Consider the following 27,013-nt stretch of genomic DNA (forward strand, 5'->3'; position numbering starts at 1 on the left):
CAATTTTGCTTTGAAAACCGTGCGGTTTTCAATGCATAGAGAAGTCTATAGGATCACAACCACGCAACAACTGCCCGAAAATAGCTCCTGCACCTTTTTGTGCGACAGTTGGTTTCGGCCGCACTACACAAGACAAAAGGTGTGAACAGGCCCCATTGACTTCAATGGAAATATGTGTTTTGCGCGGTATCACGTGGCTAAATCCGCAGGATAAATCGCCTAGGTGTGAACCAAGCCTCATTTTAAAAAAACTGAAAAAGAAAAAAGGGTGCTTAGGCTGAAATACTCGATCCCTCAATACTCAAGCCTTTACTCCAAAGCCATCACCTAAAGTACTTTTTTTTCATTAAAAGATACTCTTGGCGTTCTGAATTGAACAACACCCAGTGTCACTCAACCCAGAAGACTGAGGAGATACTGTAAGTGCAGGGTGTCACCATGGAACATTTCATTAATATAATGATTCAGAGAGCACCAATGACATCATCACATAAGCACTGTCCACTGTTTGCAGAAGATGAAGAGGACTCTGTACATCACCTTACTGGTCTAAAGCTTTTTTTTTTTTAAGTATATATAAAAAAAATATGGCAATTGTTGGGGTTTGTTTGGTTACAGGTGGCTGAACTCGGAGTTGGGCTTCAAACTGTGCTACAAAACTTGCAAAAGCTAAGTGACAGGCTATAGCCATTTTGTGTTTGATTATACAGCCTGTCATCTTTAGTGCATGCCAAACTCAAAAACTGTCTGGTGATACTATGCAGTGCTACAGATGCTATCCAGGCTACCCTTTTTCTGCTGCACATTGGCCAGGCTTAGTAAAAATGAATGTACACAAAATTGCGAATCACCACACGAACTAGGACACCACACCCCCAAGTATACATATATCTTTATACATTAAGCGACGTGTATGTGCAATTTTGAACTGGGTCTCCTTGCATTTGATAGATGACACTTTTAAAGCCCCATTTCTCTATTTTTGTTTTTGTATTTAGTAAAAATTAGGTTTAATGTCTTACTACAAGGAAAAGTTTAAATGACCCAGACCGAAGTTTCAGATTTCAACAGATCCATCAATCCCTGAATGTGCTCGGGCCACATCGAGTACACACTCTTCTTCTCACAACATATGAGAGATCTGGGGCTGCAGCTAACGATTATTTTCATAATCGATTAGCTGGCCAATTATTTGTTCTGGTTAACCGATTAATCGAATAAAATAAAAAATTTAATACTATCATTTATTTAAAATAAAATACACAAATGCAGTGTTACAAAGTTGACTTCAGAATAAAATGGTATGCGCATTTTTTGAAATCGCACTGCACTGGAACGCAGGGCATTACAGTACCGCACGTTCCAGTGCAGGCAATAACACTGCGGACGGGAGCTGCATTTGGTGTCCATTGAAATGAATGTCACCACAACACACCTCCTGCAGCAGAATTTGTCAGGCCGAAACTGAAAATGACTTTTCCCACTATATATATACATTTATATTTTATTTTAGTTTATTTAACTTTTTTCTTTTTGTTTACTTCATTGCTGGGAGCAATAGCCAGCCTGCTATTGGATTTTTCAAATTGCAATAGCCAATAACAGGCTGGCTATTGCACCCGCCCACTGCCTACTGTCAATCAGCAGAGGAGGGACTTGAAGGAGAAAGTTCTGCTATTTTAAAATATCCAATAGCAGGCAGGTATGGCTCCCAGCCCCTAGATGGAGTGGAGGCACTGGGGGAGCAGCAGAGGCACAGGGGGGCAGAGGAGGCACAGGGGGGCAGAGGAGGAACGGGGCGGCAGCTGAGGAATGGGGCGGCATTATTAATTATAATCGATTTGTTGTTGCAGCCCTAGAGCGATCTGCTTGGGGTTAGAGGAGAGGTATACCCACAATTTACTCCTTGTTGCTGTGACCCCTTGAAAAATTATTATGAATGAAGGTTTGGGCAACCGATCTGAGTTGGCTCATCATCCGATACCTTGCACATATAACGCTCCCAAGCCTTTCAGCATATTCTCAATGTTTCCTTGGCAAAGATTAATTTCAAGGTGTCATTGAGATGGTATTTGGTCCCCTTTTGGGATATCTCGGCGCTCTGCCTCTGAGGTTGTGACTGTCAAGGGGTATTTCATATATCGTAGGGTGGGAATGTCCCAGACTTTGAAGCTTTTCAAACAGATTATTCGCCCTGATCCACTGAGTCACTGGCATTCTAGATCCCAAATATGCACCTAACAACAACCTGACCTGTGGTGTGCTGGCAAAGTGAGAGCTTGGAAAAAATCGACTGCGTGTCTTAGAAGAAATTTTAGATTTAGTCAATGTTCACCTTAACCTTCTTGGCAGTATGATTATTTTTTTTTCTTTCCTTTTTTGCTCTGTTTTTTTTTTAACTTTTAAACTTCCCGCCGGTTCCGCCCCCCCAGCGACGAGGACGCTCGCAAGGGACGGAACCCGGAAGACGGATGCCGGCATCGGAATCCATTAAATATCTGCTTTAATGTCTAGCAGACTAAATTAATATTCTAGTGTAAATGGAGGCCATACAGCTTACTTATCGTTACATAATAGATTATATAAAACTGCTTGAAATAATTTTACAAATAAATTATATAATCTAAGACTGCACTTAGTGATATTAAACCTTTTTTAAAACATGAGGAGGTTCACACTTACATTATAATGCTAGCAACTGCTGGGTTCACACTTGCATTATAATGCTAGCGACTGCAGGGTTTACATTTGCATTATAATGCTATTATTCTTAAAAATTGTTTTTTTTCCTCCTCCTCCTCCAGCCAATCTCCAACCTTTGGAATAACAAATGCATTGAATCATATACTCCCTTACCTTGCTGGCCTCCTAGTAGCCTCTCAACGCCCTTTATCAACTTGTGTCTGTGGCCATATGCATTGATTCCAATTTCCTTCAGCTCTTCATGACCCATGTCTGCAAGCACATCTAATGTAATCTAAAAATTGCAAATAACAACACAAACGTTAATGTATGCAGGGTCTTCAGCTAATACTCAGCTAATACAGCTAATACACTTTAGCAACACATGGAACTTCTCTGATTTGTACAGGAAGAGAGATTACAAATTATTTGAACTTTTACCTCTGTATTTAGTTTGTCCCAAAAACCCCAACAACAGTAACTCACAGGGAGAGGTGTGATTTGCAATTAACTTGACAATAACTAGGGATGCGCCGATACTTTCCTGAGAACTACCAGGGTTTCTGCGGTTGCAGCCGGGACCTGGCTCTGGTGCTCCACCACTGTCCTGAAATCATTAGTCTGTATTGTTTTAGAAATACTGTCACATGGCAATAAACACAAATGTATCAGTACTCATACTTGTAAGTACTTGGACAAGTACCAGTACTTGTACTCGCAAAACTGGTATCGGTTTATTTATATTTATAAAAACAAAATCATACATTAGAACAGGGATGTACAAATCCCAGGAGCTCCGTATGCTCCTTACAAATGACAGCTGCCTCCTAACTTTTGAATTTTTCTCTAGTCTAGTCTTGGAGCTCAAAAAGTATCTGTACTTACCATGTACACTACTCGGTAGAAGTATATCGGTGCACCCCTAACAATAACTATAACTACGCTAAAGGTCTAAATAAATGAAAGATAAATATAGATATATGAATGTTAAATATATAAGGAAGACGCGTTTCGTCACTTGACGTTTTCTAAAGGTTAGCACGAGCAGCTTGGCAGTGTGTTTGTTCTTATTTGATGGTCAGGCCGGCCGAAAATCCTTTTAAAACTCTTATGTGAACTGTTCATCTTAATAAAAACTTCGCTATTTGATACTGCACCATGGAGGCTGTTTCTCTCTTTTGAATCCCTTCTGATTAATCATCGGGATTGGGAGAAAAATCAGATCAGTAACTTTGCGAGCAGAAGGAGCCGGGATCCAACTGGACTCGCTGCAGCGCGACAGGTGAAGAATCTTGCTGTCATCCGCTACACTGCCGGGGAATCCTGCACGGATCGGGAAGCTGAGGAACCAGACCTACACCTTTGAGACGAGCTTGCTGTCTATACACCATCTGGTGAGTTACCATTGCTTGGGGGGCTAAAGATCTGGCGAAGAAGACCTGTGGAATCTGCACTAGAACATTTATATATATATCATTTTTTAAAAAATTATATATATTTTTTATATTTTTCGTTTCCTTTCTATTTTTTACCTATATATATATATTTTTGTTGTTGTTCTTTTTTCGTTGGCTCACATCACGATTTTTTGGAAAAACGTGTGTCATTCAATATCATTATATTTTTGATTGATGCTTTTGTTCCACTGATTTTTTCATTTCATCTGTTATTTGCACGATACGATGCACCTATAAGACATTTTTTGTGATTGGTTTTATATTTATTAGTCAAATTTACACGTTTTATTTTGTATTTTTTACTTTGTGGTTCGCAAACCCTGTTACACTGTATTTATTCACCGTGGTACCCCATTGGGGAATATAGTTTTTTAGGAGTTTCATGATTACACATCAGCACATGTTTAGGTTTCAACGGACATATTTGTCTGTCATATTTCGTTCATATCATTAGGTCTCTCTGAAGACCTTTTTGCACTGGGTGGTTTCTAACTGTAAATCCTTATATATTTAACATTCATATATCTATATTTATCTTTCATTTATTTAGACCTTTAGCGCTGTGACAACACTTACACCTCACCTTTTTCACTTCTCATAGCAGCTTTAGGCTTATTACTGCTAGTCCACTTTCCATAAGCGCAGATCTTTGTTGCAATCAATAACTATAACTAATTTGTATGAATACATTGTACATTGTATGCATACATTATTTTTTTTATGGACATATAAGACTTGTATTTTAAACGCTGTTTTAATAAAAAGTCTGTTTTATTATAGGCTGGCAAATGTGCGAAAATGTTAAACAAATTGAAAATGGCAGCATTAAACAGAAATTTCCCAGCACACTTACTACCTTGCCTCAAACATGTGCATTAAAAACAGTTATTTGCACAACATTTGCAAACACGTGGAAGCCACACTGCCTCGTCAAGGCTCCTCTGTGTATTGTAGTTCTAACTCTAATCTATGAAAGCCTCCATGTATAGCAATAAATAAATTAAATGCAGGAATGCCTGGAGCTGAAGACACATGCATTAATTACCCCTAAGATATCTTTACTTCCTGTTGAGTCTACAGGAAAGGAAGTAAATGGAAATTTACCTAAGAAGACACAAATGGTAAAAAAAAGAAAAAGAAAAACGGACAACAGTTTTAACCTTTCCCTATTCAAAAAGAAAAAAAAATTGGTTTTAGATATATTCCAATACTACTCCTATGTGGCATATTTCAAGGGCTTGGGCCTTATTGGGTGGGATTTGAACAGAATGAGATTAAGCAATCTAGAAAGTTGATGATGGAAAGCTGTTAGTAGCCGATTTTTTTCTCGACTCAATTTACAAATCCCATTGCATGTATTTAGACTTAAAATAGATTCCAGGTTACAACTGGAAATCCAGTCTGAAATCAATTACTTTCACTCTCTATGTAAATATGTTAACTATAATATCTTGGAATGTTTTAAATTCCAGATGTTAAACATCAATTGCAGGGGATTACCTACAACTGTAAAACTCACACATGTAGGGTAAATGTAATTATATTGTAGCTACCAAAACCATGTCTTATTACATGAGTGTTTAATATATTTGCATTCACACAGTGATCGAAAATGTGGTGCTCAACAGTCTGGGAGATGTGAATGTAAAATCATCGGGTTTAACAGTAGGATGATTGTCACTCAGGGCCGGTGCACACCTAGGTGACACCTCACCGTGCGGCAATCATGCACGATTATGCGCGGATTGCCGCACGGTTAGGAGTTGCCAAGCTGTGAACCGATCACGCTGCGGGTGCCATTATGTTCTAATGGCACCCAGTCGCGTCGGGCGTATCGCACGGTTTCCCACCGCGATTCCACCCGTGCGTCCGAACGCGTTTGCGGCTAAAACACCGGGGCGTCGTGTAACATAAAAAAAAAGGTACATGTACCTATTTTTCTGCGACTGCCACGCAGATGTCACCCCATTGAAATCAATTGGGCCGCACGGCAATCGCTGCCTGCAGTGTGCAGGACCGCGCGATCGAGGATCGCAGAGGTCTGCAGCGGGCCTCATAGTGATTAACTGCATGTAATTTATGTTGGGTGGAAGTTAAAGTAGTGGAGGGAGTGACTTCAGCTATGATACTTTTTAATAATTAGGGGCAGAATGTTGACTTGTCAGGCTGTTTAAACACTTACTGTTCTTTTCAGTTACTGGTCTGCTGCTGCTACCTCCTCCATTATCTGGCATCCATACTTCTTGTTAGTGCTTCTAATTCCACTAAAATGTAAGCTTGCATTGGCAAGGTGCTCACACTTACTCCATCCCATTTTTTGTATATATTTTGCTATTTGTACTTGTTGTTCAATGATTTATGTGTACCTATCACCATTATTGCATGTGGTCTCCCTTCAGCTGATTTTTCCCCATTACTGACTTATCACACCTTGTTGTGCATTCTGGCTCTGTGGGGATGTGGCCATCTTGGTAGAGGCAGGGCTTCACTTCCAGGAAGAACAGTTATCAGCACAGTAGTGACATCACCAAACCGTCCTCTAAATCTCTTAAGCCTAGCAGTCAGAGGCAGAAGTGCCTTAGATCTTACACAGTAGATATACAGTTATGAGGCTATAGGCATAGGAATGCCTAGGCACCATGACATACCAGGAAGTGCAATGCTATATTTCAGAAGGAATTCAAGATTAAAAAAAAGAAATTTCAGGGTACTGAAATATTCCCTATAACAAAACAAATCTTCACTTCAGTTTAGGTCCTGACCTACATATTTTTCAAATCGCTGGCCTCATTAAACCTTTCCAAGGACAAGATTGAGTGGCCCAGACCTGAAAATATTACCCAACTGCCAAGAGCAAGCCAGCAATGATGGTATATATCAAACTTTAAATGCCAACTTGAAAATTGCCACATGTAGCTAATGTCTACAACCATTCTATATTAAATAATTGCAATTCAAGGATGACAAAAATGAATAAAATGTATGTTATGCACTGCTTACACTGTACTGCACACATGTTCAGTGTGGAATCTCTAGGATTTGTGTACATAGGCACGTCTCAATGTGCCTGTTGCACTTTCCGAATACATTCCTCTAGCACAGGCTAAACAGAGTTTTCTTGTGATACTGAAATAGGTGCATCTGCAGCTCAGAAAGTGTTTGGCTTACACATACAGCAAAATACATATGGACAGAAAAAAAAAAAGCTTTCATGAGATGAATAAATAAATATGTATTCTGGTACTGCTGATCTCCCTCTGAAAATGCAAGTTCTCTAATCCCCAAAATGTGAATATATTCAGGAGCAGTGATCTTTAGTAAAAAACATCAATCTTTTATCTAAAAGCAATGTATAAAAACTGCACCACACTAAAATACCCCACCTACACCCCCAATGTGAGTTTTTTACATTCACCTTCAGTGTATTTTTAAACTGAAATATAGTGATTTTCTTACAGAAACACAAGATTTTGCTAATGACTGCACCTGGCTATTAAGGCTTGGATTTGAATTCACTAGGAACACTGGATGGGCACATTATGGAGGAAAATGATGTGTTTTAAATTAAAGTGTTTGCTGTAATTTATTTAAGATTATTCATACACAGATTTCATTTGTGTTTCTGTAAGAAGGTCACTATATTTCAGTTTAAAAATACACTTAAAGTAACATTAAAGCATAATTTGTTTTTACATTTCTCTGTTAAGGAGACCCTCTTTTGCTGGAGGCTGTTGCTTTTTTTCTTTAAAAGCTTCTAATTCCTCGTTTTCTAGTGGCTCCCAGCAGCGCTCTTCACCCCGCCCCTTGCACGGGTGCCACCATCGTCCTAATGGAGGCACTCGTCCTGGCTCGTTTCCGCAGTGGCTGTGTGCGTCCATAGACACACACAGCCCTGTGGCAGGCCACGCCCTTTCCCTCTTTGATTGATGGCAGAAGGAGCCTATGGCTTCTCTGCCATCAGTATCCTCCCCCCGAAACCCGGACATTCGGGGAACGGAGGATCTCTTCGGACTGGCGGCGGGGAAGAGCGCAGCTGACAGGTAAGTGTGGAGGGGACTGGGGTAGAAAAAAGGTGCTGGGCCGTTTTTACCCTAATGCAAAGAATGCATTAAGATAAAAATCGCCCAAACCTTAATACTACTTTAAGGTGGATGTAAAAACAATAAGCTTGGGGGTTGTAGGTGGGGTATTTTAGCTTGGTGCAATATTTATACAATGTTTGCTTTAATGGCACATTCACAACCCATGTACATAGATTAGCCATTGTTCTAAATGATACTACTTCACATATATGCAGTGCTCAGTTTTTATATGCATTGACACACGATACAACTATTAAGACATTTAAATATGAAGGAACAGTCTTGGGCTACAGTTTCAGAAAAATGACATTTCCTTGCTGCAATCCTCACTCTGAGACAGTAAAAAAAAAAATGCTAGATGCAAGTAAAATTGTATTTAGGTGCATTCAACTGAAACTTTTTGTCCTACATTAACATAATAAATACAAACTGCATCATCTATAAGCAGTCCTAATGTAATTATTTTCTCAGACATGGCAAGCTTTGATGAAAAACAACAAAGGACCAAGAGCTTCAAAAGCATATACTCCACTGAGCACAGTCACATCTATAACAAATATGTGTAATGAGCTTTCCCAAATTTTTAAAAGCACAAGTATACAGACGGCTAGAGAGAATACAATATTTTACCAAGGTTTACTTTCACCAAACTGTCTTTTAACCAAGAGGTTATTATTTTTCAAAATGTAACAGAGCAATGTTGAAATGAATGACTCAAATTCAACCTCTACAGTAAGGGTCTGAATATTTCAGTATGAGCACCATCCTTACATCCAGGAGTACCCATTAGAGTACCCCCACCACATCAAAAAGTGCCTAATAGATCCCCCCCCCCTTACATACATGTGCGCCCAGTAGAGTCCCACCTCAGCATTCAGGTGGCAGAACAGCAGGGCAGAAGCACAGTGATGTGTGTAAATACATAAACAACAATAAGAAAGGAACACAAACTTTGAACAGTCAAAATTGGGAGGAAAAGAGTGAAAAAGAGAGTAGAAAGGTAGAGAAGATTGGTGGGAAAGGGTAGTGGAAGTAAAGATGGAGAATCAGAAAGAAAAAGTGAAGCCCTCCATACTGGTCTTTTCTTTTTTTATATGGGTTAGGATAGGATGAGGATGCCCCATACTGCTCTTTTATTGTGATAGGTGGCCTTTTAAACAACTGGGGAGACCTGAGAGCCAGTGAGATTGGGTCAATCATGACTCGAAGGACAATCAAGATTTCCACGTAACTGCTGCTGGATATACATAATTAGATAAATCAAGGGTAGCCAAACTCTGGCCCTCCAGCTGTGGTGGAACTACAAATCCCATGAGGCATTGCCAGATTCTCACAGCCACGACTCCCGGAGAGAGATGCATCAAGGGATTTTTAGTTTCACCACAGCTGGAGGGCCGGAGTTTGGCTACCCCTGAGATAAATCATTTGGACATGTTATTTTCAGTGAATGTAACTTTTTGTATTTTTTTTCATCATATGATCACTTTAAATTGCTTAGTCTTGCTACAGAGGTACTGTATGTATTTTATTCTTGCAATCCCTGAAAATATATGTATTGTAAAAAGAAAAACACAAGCACATGTGCACACTAAACATTAATGCCTGTATTTTAGCAAAACAACAGCTTCTATATTAGTTTTGTAATTATTTTAAATGTACATCAAAACACTAGCTACCTAGGCAAGTCAACGGAAAAACAAAGCTGCCTTTAAATGTTTAAATGAAAAAGTTGCTGTGTAGCCGCAGTGATAACAGACTTGGCACGCTTCCTACCTGTTCAGTTTCGAAGATATCCCGAAGGTGCTCTAGACCTAGACTTTTCAGAAACTGATTGATGTTCATGTCGAGACCTACAACTGCAGAAAAAAGAAAAAAAAAATGATATAGAACAATGTATTCCTCACAGAGGACCCACACATCTAGAGAAACCCATCTGATCTCTTACACAATGACTTATAGCTCATTACTTATAGAAAGCCATAAGGCATTATATCTGCTGCTATGCTGTACAGAACACATGAAACAATAACTACCACTAAAGACCCAGTTATTGAGACAGGATATAAAGTATCTATATATGCCCAAAACCAACTGGTTTACACACAGAGATGAAAGATATTTTAGTTGGTATTAAAGCTCTATACATAAAGTGGTATCAAATTAAAGCCTACCAAGAAGCGCCAGTTTTGTAGAAAATATACCAAAATGCAGAAAAACACAACAAACAAACAAAACTAGGGATGCACAGATACTATTCGAGTACCAGTGCCGATACTTGGCATTTTCATGAGAACTACCAGGGTTGCAGCGGTCGCAGCTGGAACCGGGCTCTGGTGCTCCACCACTGTCCTGAAATCATTAGTCTGTATTGTTTTAGAAAAACTGTCACATGACAATAAACAAAAATTATTCAGTACTTGTACTTGTAAGTACCCGGCAAGTACCAGTACTCGTACTCGCAAAAATGGTATCTGTGCATCCCTTTATTTATATTTATAAAAACAAAATCATACATTGAAACAGAGATGTACAAATCCCAGGAGCTCCGTGTGCACCTTACAAATGACAGCTGCCTCCTAATTTTTGAATTTTTCTCTAGTGAAGTCTTGGAGCTCAAAAGTATCGGTACATGTACTCGTACTTGTACTGAGTACTGTACTTGGTATCTGTGCAACCCTAAACAAAACAATTTAATCTTTCATTGATTTAATTTTGGAAATGTTTAATTTTGGAAACCCCGATATAAGAAGGTGCCGAGTATATCAAGCCAGCTGGCACACATCTGGGCTATGCGTCAAACTAATCAATGGTGTTGAATTACCTAAAGGAATGAATGAAGAATCAAGCAGTGAAAGACAATTCGGTAGAAGACGAATCCATCAAAGATTCAGTTAAATCTCCCTCGTAGTAAAAAGATGTGTCCTATTTTTTTTGTGTACATCTAAATATATTCATGCAGACTTGTCCACAATGTGGATACTATCCTTGCATCATAATTACCCAGATTTCTGACATATGTGACTTTCTACAGATCAGAGAGATCTGTACAGAAATATTCAGGCAAACTAAAAACTTGCAAATTCCCACTGTGGAAACACTGTTTCCAGGTTCTTGCTCACATGATTATTCTAGGGATGCACAGATACTTTTCGAGTACCAGTGCCGAAACTTGGCATTTTCATGAGAACTATCAGGGTTGCAGCGGGGACTTGTCTCTGGTGCTCCACCACTGTCCTGAAATCATTAGTCATTAATCTGTACTCGGCAAGTACCAGTACTTGTGCTTGCAAAAATGGTATCTGTGCATCCCTTTATTTATATTTCTAAAAACAAAATCGTACATTAAAAACAGAGATGTACAAATCCCAGGAGCTTTGCATACTCCTTACAAATGACAGCTGCCTTCTAACTTTTTAATTTTTCTCTAGTCTAGCTTTGGAGCTCGAAAAGTATTGGTACTTGTACTTGTACCGAGTACTGTACTTGGTATCGGTGCATCCCTAGAATATTCCCATGCACTTTCTCATCTGTGGAGAATTGCTTTTATGAATATATTTAGGTGAATCAAAAAAAGTTGTGATTTACAAAAACGTTGCTCATTACTAGAATTGCTTTTTGAGTTGTGGTGGTTGGACGGAGACATCTATTACATAAAAGTATATTTTAAATAACAGGCTTTATATAACTGCAAAAACTATTCTAAACATACTGTGTGAAGAGTTACAAAATGAAATTGAAATCTGGTTGATAAGAGCAAAAGATACAGTTCTTTCAAGGCAATTTCATACATAAATTCCCATATCCCTATTAACTATCCAGCACCAAGTTTTACCTTCGCTTTCCTTCCTCTCTGTCCCTGCTGCTCCATCACCCGCATTGGATGTTCCTCCAACTGCAAGGTCAGTAAGGGGACCCGTCAGATTATCAATACTGCTGGCTGCAGACAAACAAGAGGGTGTAGATGCTGGAGAGATGATTGAGGCACTGACTACTGTTGCTTGAGGTTTGAAGCAGCTGGGCAATGCTTCTGGAGGCATTGCATCTATCAGCAAAGCTCGAATATCGTCTGCCTAAAATAAAGAGAAAATGTAAGTGCAGTTCCCCCACTAAAGATACAGATGAAACCCTGTCCTACCACTCCTGTGCTTTCTTACAATTGATGTACAGGTACAACAAAGGATCGTAGTGTCTGCTCAGCCTTGGGTAAGATCAGCTGATCACATGTCTACTGCTCAATATGAAAAATATATTAAATGATTTGAGTGCGTGTTCCACATAAGGCAGTTAGCCACACAGACACTTTTTTCCATGTTCACTGCTCCTGAAAACAATAACTCGAACTGTAGACTCAGATAAAAGGGAACTGGACTGTACATAGCCAAAAAGATATTCTGTATGGGTTTTAAATACAACTTATCTCGGGTGCATATAAACCAAACAGATCAGAGGGGTCCTAATTCAGACCGCACTTAAAAATGCTGCCTTTTACACTAGTGAAAGTATCAATAAAGCGAGTTAGAACTGCTTTAAATCTCACTGGTTTGGCGCACTTAGATGATATGATGTATGGTAGGAGATAAGAGCAGGGAATGTGAGAAAACCGAATTTAATGTTAGCAATGAAACCTAGAAGTTCAACCTGGAAAGCAACATAATAAATTGAAAAATATGAGGTAATGCAATGCAATTCTAAGGGAACTCTGTTGAACATGATTTCTAGTAGCAGAATGCAGTGTTTTGCAACTATAATCCCACCCCTATGGGGTCTACAAGTAATTCCATAGATATATTCCTTGGTCCTTCTAATCTGGGCTTGAATTCAAAAGTTCTCTTTGATTCAATTGATGTAATTTTCATTGTCCTCTTGGATAGTCGAAACTTCAAACAGGGGGTTTCATTGTCTTTTTTATAGGTTTCTAGTTATCACCTTTACTAACTCTCAAATAAAACTACAAATATACATTCACACAACAAGGAAAATATAATTCCCTGAAAGCCACAACTAAGAAAGCACCCAAAAAGCAATCTATGCATTGGCCTAGGTTGTATTGAGAAGCCACATATAGAAATGTTACACTGTATTTGCTTTGGTCAACTAAACTGGACTTCAGGCTTCAGGGAATTTCACTGCACTGAAGTGTCAACAAATTATAATCTAAGATCTGGAAAAAAAACCCTCAACCTATAAAGCAGCTAGTGTAAGAAACTGCTGTGGTTTGTAGTTCCAATGGCATCTACTAATGCCCCATGCTGGGACATGCACTTTCAAAAGTTACTGATAGGACATACAGTGGCTTACAGGTTTGCAGCAGCAATTCACAAAATATGTCCCCAAACTCTGAAACCCTGCTGCTTGTAGAACTCAGTCTATCGGAGCACTTGGAGCTGCTCAGAGACTCATTGAAAGTATAGGGCAGCCGAGGGTGAGCTGCTAAGCAGCAATGAAGGCTCTAGAAAACTTGAGAGCTGCTTTTCTAAGTGCTGAGAACAGCTTGATATCTGCTTAAAGCCCATTTCCACCTTTGCGGAAGTATTTATAAAAACAAACAAACATATGCCAACAATGTACACTGAGTTTACATGAAGCAGGCATATGCAATTGCTGTATATGAACATAGAAACGTATGTTTTTTGTTTGCTTTCCTTTTTACATCCTCATGGAAATGGCTGCCTCTGTGCTCTATAAGCACTCTCTGTACCTTTCTGAGCTCTTTCTCCCCCCATTCATTAGTACTCACAGTTTCAACCTGACATTATAAACAATACTAATATTGATACAAGAGTAATACGTACTGTAGCTAAATCTAGTGGTGTCTGGTTTTCCTGGTTCTTCATTGTGGGATCTGCACCATGGGCCAAAAGTAAAGCACATAGTTGCGTCCTTCCTTTCTGGGCTGCTTCGTGGAGAGGAGTGAATGCCCATTTATCAGTGGCATTTACACACGTGTTGTATTTGATCAACAAAGCTGCAATATCAACATGCTGGAGAGAAACAAAAGAAATTTGCACTTCATTTACTTAGTAATAGCACTGCTGAAATAGCACGTTTTGCTATTTTTTTCGTACGTTTTTTTATTGAAATAGAATGTTGAGACACAAGCTTGAACAGGTAAAGCAAATTATAGCGCTTTTTGGTCAACTATACCAAGCTTTTTAAAAGTTCATAAAAAATGTTTTATTTTGTAATTATTTGAGTGATTTACAGGGTTCCCTCAATACACTCAATTAGCAAAGCATGCTTTTTTATTTATAAGACATTTCAGAACTGCCCACATGCTTCTTGACAGCTTATGTATAAGCTACTCAACTAGAAAGCTCCTTCTCTACTAAGAGCGCAATAGGGAAAGGGGTACATCAGCTTTGTAATATTAAATTCTCCAACTATAAATATAATATTGTAAACTGAGGAATTTATTAAATTACCGCTTACCAATTTCTCTTGTACTTGTGACTACCCTTTGGCTTCAAATCAACATCAATTTTTACACTTGTACAGGGATTTTGCAGGAATAAAGTCAGGTGTATGATTAACCAATTATACCAAGCAGGTGCTAATGATCACCAATTTCATAGGTAGTTTGAAACAGTCATTAACTGAAGCAGCAACAGCTGTGTAGGAGACTTGAAAGTGGGTGAGGAACAGCCAAACTTTGCTACTAAAAGGTGCCCATACACCTTACGATTATCGGACGATAATCGTATGCGATCGACTTTTTGGGCGATAATCGTATGTGTGCATTGCAGGGACCGACCGACAATACTGTACAATCGTACGACTTTTGACGGTCAAGCATGTTTGAAAACTTTGCTAGATCGTACGATTGTCGCAAGGTTGCTGGCGTTTCCATCCGTCAAAAGTCGTACGATGTACACTGTGCTTGCGCTAACGAAAATACGGCAAATCAATTACCGCATTTCGTCCAGGTGCTTTTGGTTAATTACGGCTAAATGATTCTTGCGATCATCGGGGCAGGATGGGGCTGCCGTACGAACATCGTACGACTATTCGATCAGCGGACGAAAAGTTTTGTCCGATAATCGTAAGGTGTATGGGCACCTTTAGGGGAGGTTGTGGAAGACAGTTTCATGTTACAGGTCATACACCATGGCAAGACTGAGCACAGCAAAAAGACACAAGGTAGTCTGCATCAGCAAGGTCTCTCACAGGCAAAGATTCAAAGCAGACTGGGGTTTCAAGATGTGCTGTTCAAGCTCTTTTGAAGATGCACAAAGAAACGGTCAACATTGAAGACCATAGACGCAGTGGTCGGCCAAGAAAACTGAATGCAGCAGATGAAAGACACACCATGCTTACTTCCCTTCGACATCAGAAGACCAGCAGTGCCATCAGCACGAAACTGGCGGAAACAAGTGGGACCCAGGTACACCCATCTACAGTCCGGAGAAGTCTGGCCAGAAGTGGTCTTCATGAAATAATTGCAGCCAAAAAGCCATACTTCCAACGTGGAAACAAGACTAAGCGACTCAACTATGCACAACAACATAGAAACTGGGGTGCAGAAAAATGGCAGCAGGTGCTTTGGACTGATAAGATAAAATTTTAAATATCTGGCTGTAGCAGGAGCAAAAAGACACTGCAGGATGGATGTGCAAGTGTTAATTCTGATCGGAAGTGCCTTGAGCTGCTGCGCCTGCACAAGTTCTCATTAACGTGCAGTAGCTCCTACAAGCTGCTGTCACACAATAGGAGTAGGATCCCGACAATATTGTCAGGATTGCTTCTCAGCCTACCTGCCGAGTTCCTTCAAAAACTGTGTGCAAGTGTACCTAGGAGAATTGATGCTGTTTTGAAGGCAAAGGGTGGTCACACCAAATATTGATTTGATTTGGATTTCTATTCTGTTAATTTACTTTATTGATAAAAATGAACTATTAACACTTTTATTTCTGAAAGCATTCTTACTTTACAGCATTTTTTCACACCTGCCTAAAACCTTTTGCACAGTATTGTGTGTGTGTATATATACAGAGCATTCAGAAAGTATTCAGACCACCTTCACTTTTCTCAATTTTGTTATGTTACAGCCTGATACAGTTGTTTACATTCTTTTTGTTCTCATTAATCTACACTCAGTACCCCATAATGACAAAATGAAAACAGAATTTTAGAAATGTTTGTGAATTTAATTTTTTTTTTTTTATCACATGTACTTAAGTATTCAGACCCTATGCAACAGCACTTGAAATTTAGCTCAGGCGCCTCACATTTCTTTTGATCGTTGCGGAGATGTTTGTACACCTACATTGGAATCCACCTGTGGTAAATTAAATTGTTGGGACATGATTTGGAAAGGTACAAACAGCAAAAAGTTTTCCCAGAACACTCGGCTGCCAGCATGCAAACAACCTTGTCTCACCACTAAGGTTAAAAACAGAGGTTTAGGCCAGTGGGACACATGCTGTCACACCTGGTCGACTGTCTCCGTAGTCCACCTGATCTTCCCCCTTCGTACTTTGCCAGGCAATGGGCCACAGATCTGGGGGTGGAATTTAGCCCCGAGCAGGTGGATCGTATGATGCACTTTGAGCTCAAATCCTCAGTGTCAATACCAGGAGGCAGGGTACAAGCTGTTGACCCGATGGTATAGAGTCCCAAAGGCTCTAAACGCTATATACCCGGCGGTACCTGAGACATGTTGGCGATGTGAGGGGGAGGTGGGCTCCCTACTGCACGTTTTTTGGGAATGCCCGGGGGTTGCTACATTCTGGTCCCAGATTGCCACCCTTGTCCAGCAGATCACGGGCGTGACCCTCCCGTTTACTCCTGCGGCATATCTCCACCTGACACCACTTTCGCAGAAAACTTATAAACGATCCCTACTGATCCACCTGCTGAGTGCGGCTCGGGCATGCATCCCGGCACTGTGGAGGCAGGCCCATTCGCCCTCGGTGGAGATGTGGGTGATGAGAGTCGAGGAGATTCGGCTGATGAAGGACCTGACCTCCTCAATCCGTAAGACCCAAAACAAATTTGTAGCTACCTGGGCAGCATGGTACTTGTTCAGAGCTTCCTCAGCGTTTCCCCAGGACAGCCAAGGGTGAACTTCGGGAGATGGTGCCAGCAAGAGGGTGGCTCCGGTGGATCGGGACTTGGGTGTTGTCTTCCCCTCCCCCAGTGTATTCTTTTGCTCTTTGTTGTGTAGTGTTTGTTTCTTCACTCTCTTTGGATTGCCACGGAACTGTCCGCGCTGATCGTAGGAGAGTATACTTTGTGGAGCTGTTGTGTTCTTACTGTATATCCATAAGTTTTATGTAAGTAAAATGGAAAAAGTCATGGGAGTACAGATGCAGACCCGACAGTAGTGGGTTGTAAGTGAGCAATTTGTGGGGGCGGGCCGGGCTGGACGGTAGTGAATAGGATAATCCGAAGTTGTATACAAATGTATGGCAATGCCTGGCCGCAAGGCCCAGGTGTTTGTACGGTTCTGTGTAGGTGCTCTTATGTTTGCATTAATAAAGAATTAAAAAAACAAAAAAAAACAGAGGTTTAGATACACATCTTCTTCGTGTATCTAAACCTCTGTTTTTAACCTTTGCGGTGAGACGTTTTTTTGCATGCTGGCTGGCGAGCGTGCTGGGAAAACTTTTTGCGGTTTGTACTGTATTAGGCCCTTCCATGTGAACCTTGCTGTAAAGCTGGTAACAAATTTATGAGTTCGTTTGCTATTTGTTTTGCTTGAATGATTTGGAAAGGCACACATCTCACTATAGAAGGCCTCACAGTTGGCAATGCATACTGTAACAGGGCAAAAGCCAGGAGGTCAAAGGAACTGCCTGCAGAGCTTAGAGACAGGATTATTGAGAGGCACAGATGTGGGGAAGGCTACAAAAAAAATTCTGCGGCACTGAAGGTTCCCAAGAGCACAGTGGCCTCCATAATTCTCAAATGAAAGAAGTTTGGCACAACTAGGACTCTTCCAAGATCTTGTCCCCCAGGTAAACTAAGCAATCCAGGGAGAAGGGACTTAGTAAGAGAGGTGACCGAGAACCTGATGGTCACTATTACCGGGCACAAAAGATCAGGTGTGGAGATGCGACAGAGTTCCAGAAGGACAACCATCACTGCAGCCCTCCACCGATCTGGCCTTTAGGGCAGAGTGGTTAGAAACACATGAAAGCCCGCTTGGAGTTTGCAAGAAAGCACCTTAAGAACTCTCAGACTGTAAGGAACAAGATTCTCTAGTCTAATGAAACCAAGATTGAACTGTTTGGCCTCAATACTAAACGTTATGTCTGGAGAAAACCAGGCACCACTCATTACCTGCGCAATACCTTCCCAACAGTGAAGCATGGTGTTGGCAGCATCATGCTGTGGGGGTGTTTTTCAGCAGCAGGGACTGGGAGACTGGTCAGGGTTGAGGGAAAGCTGAATGGAGCAAAGTACAAGGATATCCTCAAGGAAAACCTGTTCCACAGTGCTCAGGACCTCAGACTTGGCTGAAGGTTCACCTTCCAACATGACAACAATTCTAAGCACACAGCCAAGACAACACAGGTGTATCTTAGGGACAACTCTGTGAATTTCCCAGAGCATCCCGGACAGACTCCTGACTTGAACCCTATTGAACATTTCTGGAGAGACCTGGAAATGGCTGTCCACCAACTATCCCTATCCAACCTGACTGGCAGAAAATCCCCCAATCCAGTTGTGCAAAGCTTGTCAGTCACACCCAAAAAGACTTGAAGCTGTAATTGCTGCCAAAAGGTGCTTCAACAAAGTACTGAGTAAAGGGTCTGAATACTTTAGTACATGTGATATTTTATTTTTATTAAATTCAAAGACATTTCTAAAATTCTGTTTTCACTTTGTCATTATGGGGTACTGAGTGCAGATTAATGAGAAGAAAAAAAAAAGAATTCAAACAACTGTAGTATCAGGCTGCAAATATTTTTAGGGGCGGTGTGCAAGTCCTGGTATGCATGTATACATTGAGATTTGTGTATATACACCTGTATAGCTGGGGCTTTAGCCATCCTGTCAGTGATTTCTACAGGCTGGTTACATGCAGCTGGACAGCACATCTGTGACTCCTGGCCTTTCCTTGACGTGCTATAAATTGCTATAAATTGCTTGAAATTGATGCCATTTTCGGATTTTTTGCAAGCACACACAGGGTTTTTGGGTGAGTGTAGGCCTCTGGTGTGTTACTGTACTACTAAATAGTATGGGGCTACCTCCTCCGATAAACCCTGTAGCACTGTTTCACTATGAGCACTGGGATAATCTCTTTAACACCATGTGCAAATATCAAACCTTACCCCATAAGATGCTGCATTGTGTAAGGGAATAAGTCCTCCTTTATCTTGTGCATTTACATCTGCACCATGTTCTAAGAGATATTCTGCCACTTCAAGGTTGTTGTAACCAGCTGCAAAAAGAAAATAAATAAATCCAAATGTAAAACCAAAAAAATCTACCACATGTCAATGTAAATGGAGGCATTTTACTATGTACAGTACATTTCCAAATATTTCAGTCCAGTAAATCTAAAATGGGTTGCCAATTGGGGGGTTGAAAAAGTTGTGGGAGACTGCGGCAGAGCACATTTTTATGGGAAGGTTCTGCTGCGCTGGAGCAGAGCTAAATTGTGAATGGAGCTCAATGATGACCATCTGCAACTGCTCCTCTCAATGCTACTCCATGACTGTCAATCACATTAAAAATAAAACAGGTCAGTATGTAGCAACAACTTTACTAAGTGGGAACCTTGATGCCATTTTAAAATTTAAAAGAAGACGCAACATAAGAGCAGATTAGCAACAAAAGCCTATTATGTGCAGCCCCCTGGTCCTGGTTTCACTTAAACATTAATGAGACAGTTATTTTAACTCCTTAGTGACCAAGGCCTTTTTTTCATTTTTTGTACCCATGATATAATCCACATTTTAGGCCTGAAAATGACTTCAACCCCCCAGACATTATATATTTTCTGAAATCCAAGACCCTGTAGAATAAAATGTTGGCAGTTTAAAATGTTTATGTTGCACGATATTAGCGCAATGTCCTTAAATGCCCCAAAACACAATAAAAAACCCATTTAAAAAAAATATATATATAAAAGATGATTACAATGAGTAAATAGATACCCAACATGCCCAGGTTAAAAATGTTGTGCATCCGTGAAACTGACAAAATTCAGTAACTCCCCAAAAAGTCCATACGTGACGCTTTAAAAGCCCCCACAGGTCATCAGTTTAGAGATATGCATAAATATTGGCCTTAGAATTATTGCTTTCACTCCGGCATGCGCGGCGATACCCAATGCATGTAGCACGATTGTTGTTTTCATACGCAGGTTCACCTGACGCGTGTTTACATTTAGACGCGCGTGCTCGCGGGGGACTTTTTTTTTTAAAGAATAAAATTATTTTTACATTTATTTTAATATTCAGTTTAACAACTGATTTTTTTTTAACTTTAATTGCTATCACACAGGGCAGCTTACAAGCCTCCCATGTGATAGCATAGTGGTGAGGACAGGTCCTCTTTAAGGTGATGCTGGGGGTCCAAAAGGTCCCTAGTGTCACCTTTACACTTGAAATAAGCTATTGAAGTGCAGATCGCAGGTTCAGGAGCCCAGTACTGACAGCTGTGGGACCGGTAGTGATGTAATCTGCATAGCTCCCGATCCCATAGTACGGGGAGGGGATCGGCGAATCCTGAATTCCTCCCCAGTTTCCCCCCCGACAACAGAGCCCGGGAAACACTACGGGGGTGTTGGCCTGTTTACCAGCCCGGAGAAGCGATCGGGCGACAGCTGAGTAGCCTGATTGTTTCTATTGTAAAGCCGACAGTCGGCTTTACAATTGTAAACAGAGTCCCGGCGGCTAAAGTCTGTTTAAACTGGCCCAATGACAGTGACGTACTATGGACGTCACTGGTCACAAAGGGCTTAAATATTTGTTTTTTGTAATTCTGTAGTGGCTGCATTGATAACATTAGCGGAAGGGAGTTGTCACGGGGCAGAGTTACTTCTGAACAATTATGGAGTCTGAGCAATAATTTCTGTTGCACCTTGAGTTGAATATGGCGATTGTAGAGCCTGCGGAATTTGAGTGTTTTCTGTTCTCTGCTGCACACCTGGGTATTATCTGCAGCAACCACACTGGAGCTGGTACTCTAGCCAAAACAGGTGAAGGAATAGACCAGCCCTGATTTCCTTGTGCCTTGCTATAGACTCAAGCTATCTATAGGGGATATAAATTAAGTATGGGATATAATCTTCATACACTTGATATAAATGACTAAAGCAATGATTATCCCAAACAATGAATGATTTAACAAATGTGATTTAAATCCAGAATGTTTCCATGAATTTCCTGTTCAGGTAAAAAAACAGGTTTTACATGTGAAATGTTGTACACAAAAGGTCTGAATACTTGCCTGCCAAATGCAGAGGTGTAGAGTTTCTTCCCTGTGTATCCCTGCAGTTTATGTTTTCCTGCGTGCAAAGTTTCTGAACTCTAGCCAAGCAGCCTTTCTTTGCAGCATCAAGTAAAGCTGCATCTCCCCGCAGCAAATCCTGAATGTCTGTGTCTCCATCTTTTACCAAGTCTAGAGGTGTGTTTCCATCTCGGTTTTTCTTTGTTGGATCAGCTCCATGCTAGAAGACAGAGAAGGAGAATAATTTACCCTTTAATAGTTTGAGACACCTTTGTGTTTGTCAAATACACATTCTGCTGTTGGATTCTACTTCTTTTGAATGCAAACATTTTCAGCTGATAGTTTACCATTGTTGCTAGCATAGTCATTGACAGCAGCTGGTGAAACCAAAACTGCTGAGTGGAAATTTGGGTTTACTGAAAGCAATTTCCCCCAAAAATAGGATTTTTTGACAATTTTCTTGGAGTCCATCGAATGACACCGGAACTCGTATAGTGTCAGGTCTTACTGCTGCCTATAGAAGTATTGGACACTGGCAAACAACAAAAATTGTAAGATAACCAATCCTACTCCCAGCATGCCTCAGTTTTGCAGCAAAGCAGTAATTGGGGTATGAACAGTGCGGTGAGACCGATGTCAAAATTAGAGGGAAGATCATGATCAAAAACACAGAGACGTGGGTACCTGTGTCTCTCTCACCGTAAAATTACGGTGAGTAAAAAAATCTTATCTTCATTCTCATTGCTTGAGGAGCACTGGAAGTCATATACCGTTGGGAGGTCCAAAAGCAGTCAACGTAAGCGGTGTGCAACATGAAACAAAAGCTAACATGCCCCCAGAAAAAAAAAAACAGAACCAAATACTTCCTAAAGCTAGAAGAGCTGCCTAAAAGGACCTTATACCTGAAGCTGGCATCAAATGAGCCTTGAATATCCACCTGGTAAAACTTGGAGAACGTATGAACGGAATGCCAGGTGGCAGCCTTGCAGATTTTAGAAACAGTCGTCTGATGCTAAAAAGCCCAAGGGGCACGCACAGATCTAGTATTGTGTGCTTTATAAGCTTGGATAATGCGCTATCTGAACCACTGGAAAAATCGTGGAACGAGAAGGTAGTTTGCTGTTACAGGAATCATCGGGAATGACAAAAGACTGAGAGGGGAATTTATCAAAACTGGAGCACACAGAAACTGGAGCAGTTGCCAATGGCAACCAATCAGCATCTCTCTTCAGTTAATACCTTTCTGATGAAGCGAGACGGCAGGGTGATGTTCTGGTTGAGATGAAAGGCCGAAACTAGCTTAAGTATGAAGAAAGATGGGTGAAAGGTGAATATCCTTGACAGGTTTAAAATTAGGTTTTTGAAGCCCCAAGACAATCAAATTCAGATCTCTCGGAGTCACATGGAATCGAACAAGGGGAGCCACATGCAAAACACCTTGCTCAAAAGGTCTTGATCAAAGAATAGGGAGCCAAAAGCCTCTGGAACAACATCGCAAAAGTAGACCCTGACCCCGACGCCTTGTTCATACCAAGCGCGTTCCAGGAGCAGAGCAGAGCAGTTACAGACAGGATCAAAACTGCGTCCAATGTATTGTAATGGTATTTTGGGCTACTTTGGGCTTGGGAACTGAAATGGGAGACCAACAACCAATTTGCTCTGAGGCTCAAGGTTGCAAGCATTAGCTCTAAATGCTCTATGATCAAAGGATGAACTGCTATCCCTTGGAAAACAGGTGGAAGACCCGGGCCTGTCAACAAAACACGGCGTTAGAGAGAGGTGCCAGTCGCTTATCGGTGAAGTCTTTAAAGACAGCTGCATCCTCCACATGGATGTTAGACGCTTAGTTAACACAGAATACTACTGATCAACAGAGGGGAGTAAGTGCACCAGGAAGATCGTGTGGGTCTTAAAGAGCTTTAAAGTATAGGACAGTAATAAGGCCATAATATAATATTAGAACAGCACAAGAGATGGAAAACCTCAAACATTTACATTTGACCAATATTTAGCATTATTGTTACCAAATACAAATTTGTTTTCAAACTACTTCTGACAACTCTAATTTCCATCACTTCTTGATTTTTTACTGTACAGTAGAATATGGAATGTAAAATGTGTCCTTTCCAAGTTTTTCAAAAGAAATACATTTTGGCCTTTGCAACAAAGACATAAAAAGCCAAGCAATCGGCATTTTCTTTTATTACATGAGCTCCAAGCATAGTTTATAGCTAAAGTAACCTTTCAGAAAACATTATGCCCATGGCTTCAAAGCATAAAGGTTTTCAAAGGCTACCAATGCAAGAAAAAATAAAATATTTGAAACTCTACTGTAACAAAGCTGACTATAAGGAGTCAAAAAAAAGATCATATTACCTTAAGCAGGAGTTTGCAGATTTCATATTTTCCCTTAGCAGCAGCTTCATGTAATGGAGTAAACTTCCAGAGATCCGCAACATTGACAGAAGCCCCATGCCTCACCAATAACTCTGCTACTTCATAGTGTCCATAGGAGCAAGCATTGTGTAAAGGAACTAGACCCCTGTTCAATCAGACAATGTTTGCCAACGTTAATGGAGATAGTAAAATAAGAAGGACTTTTTTAAGCAAAAGCTATAAAACACAAATGTAAAAATCTCAAGGAAAGAAAAAGACCGTAGTGCCGTTTCAAATACACATCAGTTTCATGAATCCGTGTATGACTTACTGCAACAGCCTTAAAACACAACAAACATTGACTGTAAAAAATGTGGAAGTGGTAAAGGGATTTTGGACTGGAAAGCACAATGAAAGCATACATAAAGATGTTTTATAACATACAGTACAAACATCACAAGAGTGCAAAGGGAAAATAAAATAGAATTATAAGCAACTATGATCAATAGCTGATGATTTAGTCACAACTCCTCCCAGTAATATGTCTTATGTGTGTAGATTGGCCTTGTAACAGGGCAGCTCCAATTTGATGTTTTAGGGCTTGTTTACATCACATGTGCTGGGCTGCATCGGTCAATGCAGTCCCAACACATGGAAAATGCAAAACGTCTTGCTCTATAGGGTGTCAGTTGCTTGTCAAAAAACAATGCACAGTATCAGTGCAAGTTGATGCATAAGAGCAGATGAGCATAATGTGGTGTGAACCTACTCTAAGGGAGTTGGAATGCAGGGTCATGAGTCTGTGCTGGACCCTCAGAATAATGAGGTTATAGGTCATCTTTAAATATATCTGGTTTAAAACAAAACTAAGTACTGGATGAGAACAAATATTTAACACAGGCGTAAAAGAGGTTGTTGTTCATTCTATCAATATTTCCAAAGAAGTTTAGTGCAGACTATTTCCATGACCATTATATTTCACAGGCAAAATATAGTGAAAATACATTACAGGCTGAGAAAACCAATAAAACATTTGAAGTACACGGTTACCCTTTGTCTTTGGCATGCACATCAGCACCATGGTGCAGTAGATATTCCACAACAGAAACCCTGTTATAACCAGCAGCAAAATGTAATGGAGTTGAATGGCGACCTTCAAGATCCCTGCAATTCACATTCTGAGGGCTGCATAGCTGCTGTTAACAAGATTATTAAAAAGAAAAAACATAAAAAATTACTTGAGAAGGTGCAATATACATCATGGATTTTACATTTAAAAATTAATGGAAACACTCAATTAGTTAAGTAAAGACTGTGGTAGGTCAAGAAAAAAAACACTTTTGAATAGATCAAGAGGTAGAGAATATTTTCCCGCCAATTTACACGACAGGTAATGGTGGAACTCCAGATACATTTTTTTTAAAGGATATGGTTAGAAACTTATATGTGCAATCTCTACTACTATCTTTATCACCCTCACAAAAGGCTGTCATCTCATCCTGTCCCGGTTACAACAGTTTTCGGAAAACCTACCAAGAAAAAACCTGGGGCCCCTTATGTCCTGTGTGGTCAAGGGAACAAAAAGCTAGCAGAATCTCTCTACCGTGGACACAGAGTAATTAACCAGTTGACATCCGCGGTGTTAAACCCCCTTCCCATCCAGGCCATTTTTCAGTATTCAGCGCTGTGGTACTTTGACTGACATTTATTCCGTCATGCAACACTGTACTGAAATGAATTTTATACCCTTTTTTGGGGACAGATAGAGCTTTCTTTTGGTGGTATTTATTCACCACTGGGGTTTTTATTTTTTACTATATTAAGGAAAAATTACCGAAATAAAAAAAAAAACAGTTTCCCCTATATTAAATGATAAAACATTTATTATTACCCAATTTTTTGGTAGAATATAAAAGACGGGGTCACGTCGGGTAAATAGACACCAAACATGTCAAGCCTTAAAATTGCGTGCGCGCGCGAAACCTCAAAAAAAGAATATACCCAAAATTGGCCGTAGGCGACGCTTTAACAGCTTTTACCGCTCATCAGTTTAGTGAAAACGAGCACATATAGACGATCGGCGGGCTATTGAGCCGCCGATCGTCTATATGTGAAACACCCGGTAACGGGTGTTTGCATTGGTCAGGTCTTTTCTGCCAGTGTGTGCCCGCTAGGGGGCGCGCGCAAGCAGAAAAAAAATTCCGTCTGGAGACGGCAACCCACCAATGCTGCGGTGCCGTCCGTCCGTTTTTTTACAACGGGCGGACGGCAAGTGGTTAAAACACTGTTCAGTAGAGTATCGAAGGGTTAGAATCTGTATTCAGTTTTCACTATTGTCATTACCAATGGGGACAGTCTTCTCACTTCCTGTGTAGACACCACAACAGGGAAGGAGGGAAAATCTCTCCAATGGGGACACAACAGAAATAAGATCCTAGCATTGGTCCTGACCCTATCATACTTTACTATAAACAAATTCAAAGTTTGTCTGTTAATAGGGAAGAACAGAAGATGGCAGCACAGGACTCTGAGTGGCAAATTACACAAGGCAAAGCGGGACATGTGGGAGTATGTTTTTTGAGGACAGCCCAGGAGACACAGTAAGAGGGGAAAGAGTAAAGTTCCTCTTTAATCTGTTAGAGTAAAAATTCATGACTGCATCTGATCCATCCCATGGCATCTCCCTGCTATATTAAGTGCTCCTAGTGGTCGCACAAGTAAACCCTCCTGACTACTTGGCCTAAAGGGAATGGGAATTGTCATCATATTCTCTCTGATGAACATCAATTCAAAATTCTTCTAACTCATGCCTCTTCCATCAACACTAATTAATCAGAGGTCAATTTTCAACTCCTGGCAAGCACTATTTTTGCAGATCGCACTGCGTTCCGGGTGCAGTGATTGCACTGTGGGTGGGGGCGTGGCTGCGGCACCATTGACTTCAATGCATCTCCACGCCCCCTCCTGCCCCTGAACAGGGAGCCGGGTGGGCGTGGCTGCGGCACCATTGAC

The 27,013-nt window shown here is 40.6% G+C and overlaps 1 protein-coding gene across 2 annotated transcripts in view; it reads right to left on the reverse strand.

Moving 5' to 3' along the window:
• LOC108794528 (tankyrase-1) overlaps positions 1-27,013 on the reverse strand; it is a 191,530-nt gene that overhangs the window by 15,891 nt on the left and 148,626 nt on the right. Inside the window, exons 14-21 of one of the 2 annotated variants that reach the window (XM_018565583.1) lie at positions 25,052-25,197; positions 24,002-24,167; positions 21,626-21,845; positions 19,501-19,610; positions 14,014-14,202; positions 12,054-12,291; positions 9,995-10,071; positions 2,857-2,977 (exon numbers count right to left, since the gene is read on the reverse strand). In XM_018565583.1, the coding sequence (XP_018421085.1) occupies positions 2,857-2,977; positions 9,995-10,071; positions 12,054-12,291; positions 14,014-14,202; positions 19,501-19,610; positions 21,626-21,845; positions 24,002-24,167; positions 25,052-25,197 (1,267 nt within the window). Of the gene's footprint in view, positions 1-2,856; positions 2,978-9,994; positions 10,078-12,053; positions 12,292-14,013; positions 14,203-19,500; positions 19,611-21,625; positions 21,846-24,001; positions 24,168-25,051; positions 25,198-27,013 lie in introns of both variants that reach the window. The other variant, XM_018565582.1, reaches the window with a different exon arrangement.

Source organism: Nanorana parkeri, unplaced genomic scaffold, assembly GCF_000935625.1.
Source record: "Nanorana parkeri isolate BGI_ZX_2015 unplaced genomic scaffold, ASM93562v1 scaffold863, whole genome shotgun sequence".
In the NCBI taxonomy this organism is placed as follows: domain Eukaryota; kingdom Metazoa; phylum Chordata; class Amphibia; order Anura; family Dicroglossidae; genus Nanorana; species Nanorana parkeri.